This window comes from Melanotaenia boesemani, chromosome 10, assembly GCF_017639745.1.
Source record: "Melanotaenia boesemani isolate fMelBoe1 chromosome 10, fMelBoe1.pri, whole genome shotgun sequence".
Taxonomy (NCBI): Eukaryota; Metazoa; Chordata; class Actinopteri; order Atheriniformes; family Melanotaeniidae; genus Melanotaenia; species Melanotaenia boesemani.
Window position 1 is genome coordinate 22,140,039 of NC_055691.1, and position 6,271 is coordinate 22,146,309.

Genomic DNA, 6,271 nt, shown 5'->3' on the forward strand with positions numbered 1-6,271 from the left:
CCACGGACAGCGAAGATAACTAATTCCCCTTAAAAATGCAAACCCCAAAATAAACAAAAGGACATAGTCAAATCAATTCCATACACCTAATATGACAAGAAACAATATGCGTTTGACATTTGGCCCTTACTGGCATGGTGGTTTGTGCTTGAGGGTTCATAAAACAGGAAGGAGTTGACCTTGCTGACTCAAAATTGCAGTTTCAATCCATCCAACGCAAAAGCAGCTTATCAAACGTCTGCGTAATTTTCTAATATGGGCCAACCAAATAAATACCCTTCATTTAACACTGTGACATTTTATTAAGTTAATTGGTTTTGTGGGAGAACAGGCCAACTGCTTCTGTACCTTTGTTTCCAGCTGCACCAGAGGTGGTACGTTGTACTGAACTTATTTGTGAGAGGGAATTTACTCTATTTATTTCTCTGTTTTATTTTTACATAAGATGCTTGTTCTCTGAATTTCGTCTCCTTGATAAAATAATGAAAATGACGAGTATGTTTTCTTGTTCATATTCGTTTATGAAAAAATATACAGGGTTTTTTATGCACATTCATTTACAAAGTCTAAACAAAAGAATGTTATTTTTTACGGATGTTGCACACAATGTCCATTGCTTTCTCCGTGTGTCCACCGTGAAGTCTCTGTAGGTTAAAACACCGGCATTGTAATAGTAATCCGTAAGAAAATGATCCAGTGTGGGAGAAGATGAGAATGCCACCCGTGTACCTTGTTGTGATTCTGAGTGGACGACAAACTTCATCTAATCGTCTGCCACCTGTAAGTAAGCAGAAAATAAAACCCACCACGTTAACATCGGGAGTTGACAGGGCTTAGTAAACCTCTGCAAGCATCCGGCCACATGGGGAGCGTGATCACTGGAGCTTGTGCTAAACCAGTCAAGGCCAACTGTAACAGTGCAAAGATGCTCAAGCTGAAGTGTTAATATGCTACTGTCTGCAGAGGAATTAATCATCCACACAGTGGCGCTCAGAGCTCACTTTTTTCCAGCTCTAATCAGATTCCCATGAAGCTCACAGCAGACTTTCTAGAATCATAAAGACAGACATGGTTTATTCTGTCTTAAATTTTAAATGTATTTATTTAACAACACTGAAGCAATAATCAGACATTCAACTTTATATTAGGTGATGGCGGTTTAATATTGACATTATTTTTTTATTATTATAATTACACTTGACAGAGTTTGTTTCATAACTTGATAGTTATGTATTGTTGCGTGAATGTAGCTGTATTCTGCTCCATTAAGGCGGAGCTTTGCACCTCCCCAGACGTGTTCAGCGTCACTTTTAAATGGACGGACAGATGAGATGTTAATGTTCACAGTACAGCGTTACAGTAATATGAAAATCACGTGAACTCGACATCTTCAGGACGAACACTTCTGTTAAGCACATCTAGGTAAAGACGTTATTTTCCGTGACAAAGGTAACAACTTCTCACATTGTATTGGGACTGCGTTCAAAGTTTTCGCTGAGACGTGGCAATGTCACCAGAATCTGGGAAGACCACCGACACACATATGATCTCTATAAATCCAAGCTGTAATTTGACACATCATCGTCTTATTGACAGTCTTTCGGCGCCGCAGAAAAACAAAACAGACTGTGCGCTTTAACGCGCAGCTGAAGTCTCTCTTGATCGCTCTATAGAGATTTGAGCTTACAAAAGTTGACGAAGCGATGTCATTAAACCATTTTATCTTAAAGAGGAATGTATTTTTGTCATGCGTAAACAAAGGAAACTTGCTTCAATATCACCTGATTAAGTTTAGTTAGTTAGTTGGTTAATTTGTGGAATTTAGCAGACTATGTCTAAATATCTCAAGACATGAAAACATCTCCCCATATATTATTTATTATTATTTTTAAGAGGTGGTTGTAACCTTAATTCGACGAAACTGCTGTGACTTTATTTAATCCACAATTTCCATCCCCTGTCATATACCTCAAAGAATGATTGTCATATTTTTCTTTTTGCGTGACATTTCCTCACAGTCTGAAGATGACTCCCTGATTCTGACTGACCATTTGTGTAATTTAACGCCAAAGACAAGCCTGATCTCTAACACCTTAAAATGACACACAAAAAGCTCCGAATGTAGAGACTTGACATGTGCAATGTGCCCGAGATGGTGTACTATATTTACGCACTGCGGTGATGTCATGTAGTTCTAACAATAGCCTCCGTGTGTGAAAATGTTCCAAGTGTCATAGGGCATGTTTAAGGTAAGCCTTTTGGTTTGGGAATATTGTGAAGCTCCACTTGTTGGAATCAGTGCATGCGCAAAATACTTAGAACGTCTGACAAAAAAAAAACTAACGTGTACTGTAGGCTGTGTTTCACACACAACTCACCAGATACAAAATCGTCCACTTTAGACTTCAGTCAGTTTCCCAGTGTATGTCTCTGGCTCATTCACGTGTAGATGTGTCAGAGCTTCCAATTCGTCGCTTCCCTGATAGGACTCCGGTTTGGAGAGCGACTGATTAGTTTTGATGGAGTCACTGTCACCTAATGAGGGCTGCGGTTCCTGCTGCCCGCATGTCACGTGGACGTACTGAACATTTTCCTCCTCTTCGTTCTCTCTGTGGTAGAAATAATTGAAATTGGACACTATTACAGGAACAGGTAAAGCTATGGTCAGCACTCCGGCGATTGCGCACAAAGATCCGACAAATTTACCCCAAATGGTGGAGGGACACATGTCTCCGTAGCCAACTGTAGTCATTGTCACGACAGCCCACCAAAACGCATCAGGTATACTTGAAAATTCAGAGTCGGGATCTTCTGCTTCAGCAAAATAAACTGAACTGGAGAATAAAACGACTCCAATAATCAAGAAAAATATGAGCAATCCCAGCTCCCTGAGGCTTGCCTTAAGTGTTTGGCCAAGAATCTGGAGACCCTTGGAGTGTCTGGAGAGTTTAAAAATCCTAAAAACACGTACCAGACGGATGACCCTTAGTATGGCCAGAGAAGCAGCCTGCTGACTGCTGCCCTGATTCTCTGCAAGATCGAGGCCCAGGGTGATGAAATATGGTGCAATGGCCACAACATCGATCAGATTCATCATATTTTTAAAGAACACTGGCTTACTGGGACAGGACAGAAATCTCATGGTAAATTCAAATGAGAACCACACGATGCAAAGTGTCTCCAACATGAAAAACGGATCTGTGAACGGATTGGGCTCTTTGACGTGAGAACTTCCATTGGCTTGACTGTCGATCTCTGGGGGGACATCTCTGAACTCGGGTAAAGTCTCTAAGCAAAATATAATAATGGATATCAAAATGACCATCACTGACACAATGGCAATTATCCGTGCGGGTCCTGAGCTCTCCGGGTATTCAAAGAGGAGCCACAACTGACGCTGGAACTCGTTAGTGGGCAGCGGGCGCTCCTCCTCTCTTGCCAAACCCTCGTCGTCTTTGTAAAGCTGTATGACCTCTTCCTCAAGTTCATAAAACTTTATTTCTTCCAAGAAAATGTCCACAGGTACGCTCACAGGCCTCCTTAGCCTCCCTCCTGACTGGTAATAATAAAGGATTGCGTCAAAGCTCGGTCTATTCCTGTCAAAGAAATATTCATTTCTCAGTGGGTCAAAGAAACGCATCCTTTTGCGCGGGTCTCCCAAAAGTGTGGTCGGAAAGCGCGAGAGGGTCTTTAACTGTGTCTCGAAACGCAGGCCTGAGATGTTGATGACCACCCTCTCGCTGCATTCCTGGTCCGATGGTTCCAAGTCAGCAGCATCTTGCAGCAAAGGAGTGACCACCACAGTCTCTTCGTGATTGTCCTGAGACACCACAGTCATCTTTTTACCCCTCTAAGGGTAAATCCGTCACTCACCTCCTCGGTGCCTTCCTCTTGTTCTTTTTCCCGTCAGTCCTTCTAACTCTCTTTCTCATGCAGCCCCCCTCCTTCCTTAAAACAAGGCAATATCCCTCTTTTGCGCCCAACACTTGGAGTTGTTGATATCCAAAATCGTTGTACTGTTATTTATTTACACCTCCTCTTTTTTGTCAGATTAGTGCCTCTGACCTGCCAACTTTCAATAGTGTACACAGATCTCCACTTGCATAAGCTATACTAACAGCTCCAGAAGGCTATCATATTCTCACCGTTTTAAACTCTAAAGCCCTCCCCATGTTGGAAGACCAGATGACACTTGTTGCTGCTGCTGTCACTTCAAAGCAGTGGTGCAGACATTTCCAAATGTAGCTCCAGTCTTTTTGATTACAATAAATAAACAAGTTCTGTTTCTTTAATATCTTTTTTTTCAAGTCCGCATTGTCTTGTTTTGTGCAGAAGGGCCAGGTTGTTTTCTGACCCAGTGTCCTCAGGAATGGAGTCCCTCTCTCTGCAGGTCCTTCATTCATGAAATCATGGTTATTCTTGTCACAAGGGGAGCCTCCAGGATCCACACCGTGTCTACTTTGGGTCACTGTCCCCCATTTTAGAAACCAGGACAACTAATGAACGTGACAAACAGATCCATCCCTGTTAAGCAGAGTCAAGTGTTCTTTTTCTGCAACTACTTATTAGATGTGTCTTGAAATGTAAAAGATTAAATAACCTGAATGCTCTGAAGCGCACAGCCTCGTATAACCAGGGGCCATCACAGACTCACCCAGTGGAAAGTGCTGGCTTGACTGACACCTGAGTAGCCAGAGGGGATAGCGCCTTCAGGAAGCTGCAGCCAAAATAACATTCATCATTACTTGCACCTAAAGGTCTTAGTTGTAAAGCTCTGAACACGGGCTGCTCCACAAGTAGCCTGAGATGAACGAAGAGAGTGTTTCATCCAGATCACTTTCAAAGTTCAGTCTTTCCTAGTTTTATTCTTCCTGTTCTGCTTTCATAAAGTCAGATGTTGCAGTTGTGAACTCAATAGCACAATATTAACAGCATAAAGATGTTAATCAGAGCAACTAAAACCAAACTGTAGCCTATAACTTGCCATTTACATTTATGTTACAAAGGATTTTTTTTTCTTTGCATCTCCAATACTGACTTCTGGCTAGGACTTCTGAGTCAAATATCAGCTTCTTGACTTGGTACCACCTGCTGATAATGTGTTAGCAAAGCACATGCACCAAACGTCTGGGTGAGGCAGAGGCAAAAGGTCTTGACTGTATCCAAGGAAACAAACAATAACAAACAGGCTAAGATTCTAACACATGATGCTAATACTGTTGGCCATATCTGTCAGTCAAAGAATAAGCAAAAATAATCTTTCACTCAAAATCCACAATCACTTCCCTCTAATTAGTTATTTGCTTATCATACAATAACAAAATCTGTTTTAAGAACACACTTTATTTGTCTCATTGGATTATTAACCAAGAATGTAGTGCATGTTTTGTCACTATGTTTATGTTGGGTTCCATATAAATATATACAGACAGCCTATGTAGATGGATATGCGGGAACACATGCCATAAAGCTGGCAGGGTGCACGATTGCTGACAGTGAGGAACCTCCCTTCGTTATTAATGGCTGGACCTATGAAGGCAGGAGACCCCCCTCAGTAACAAGATACTGTGAATTCACTGACTGCAAGAGAAAATCTGCTTTCTAATCCCTCTTTAATACAATATTACAGATATAATCAAGGGCTTTATTAGTCATTTATACCAGCATAACTGTTATATTTTCATTATTTTTAATTCTTACGATCAACCCACATACATGAAAAAAGAAAAACTGCATTGACTGTCTCAGTAGGATAGTGTGATGTAAGAGCTGTGTTAATAAAATATGACCATGATGTAATCAAAAATGGGCTGCACGGTGGTGTGGTGGTTAGCACTGCAGCCTCACAGCAAGAAGGTTGCTGGTTCGACTCTTGGCTGGTGGGGAGATTCGAACCTTGAGGGTACTCAAGCTTCCTCCCACCGTCCAAAGACATGCATGTTAGGTTAATTGATTACTCCAATTCTCCCTAGTCGTGAGTACAAGTGTGAATGGTTGTTTGTCCCCTATGTGTTGGCCCTGCGATGGACTGGTGACCTGTCCAGGGATAGGCTCCAGCTCACCCGCGACCCGTAATGGACCGAGCAGTACAGAGAATGAATGAATATTTAATCAAAATAAAAGATTATTACCAATAATTCTTATTCATTATCTCAGTTATTTGGAAGAATTTTTTCATGAAGGATATGACTTTATTTATGAGCATTTCGTTTCATTACACCTGACCCCCAAAAGTTTGTCTTTGTCTAAAAATACGCAGGATGAGTTTCCT

The 6,271-nt window shown here is 41.4% G+C and overlaps 1 protein-coding gene across 2 annotated transcripts; it reads right to left on the bottom strand.

Annotated features, from left to right (window-relative positions):
* Nucleotides 1–569: 569 nt before the first annotated feature.
* On the bottom strand, nucleotides 570–3,875 carry LOC121647703 (shaker-related potassium channel tsha2-like). Of its 2 annotated transcripts, none has more exons than XM_041997358.1 (2): nucleotides 2,379–3,875; nucleotides 570–778 (listed from the first exon to the last, which is right to left on the bottom strand). In XM_041997358.1, exon 1 carries the CDS (start codon nucleotides 3,836–3,838, stop codon nucleotides 2,399–2,401), a length of 1,440 nt encoding a protein of 479 aa, XP_041853292.1. In that variant the 5' UTR covers nucleotides 3,839–3,875; the 3' UTR covers nucleotides 570–778; nucleotides 2,379–2,398. The 2 variants fall into 2 exon arrangements, with proteins under 2 accessions (XP_041853292.1, XP_041853293.1); XM_041997359.1 differs by lacking the exon at nucleotides 570–778 and having other exon boundaries at nucleotides 2,451–2,609; nucleotides 2,707–3,875.
* Between the last annotated feature and the right edge of the window lie 2,396 nt (nucleotides 3,876–6,271).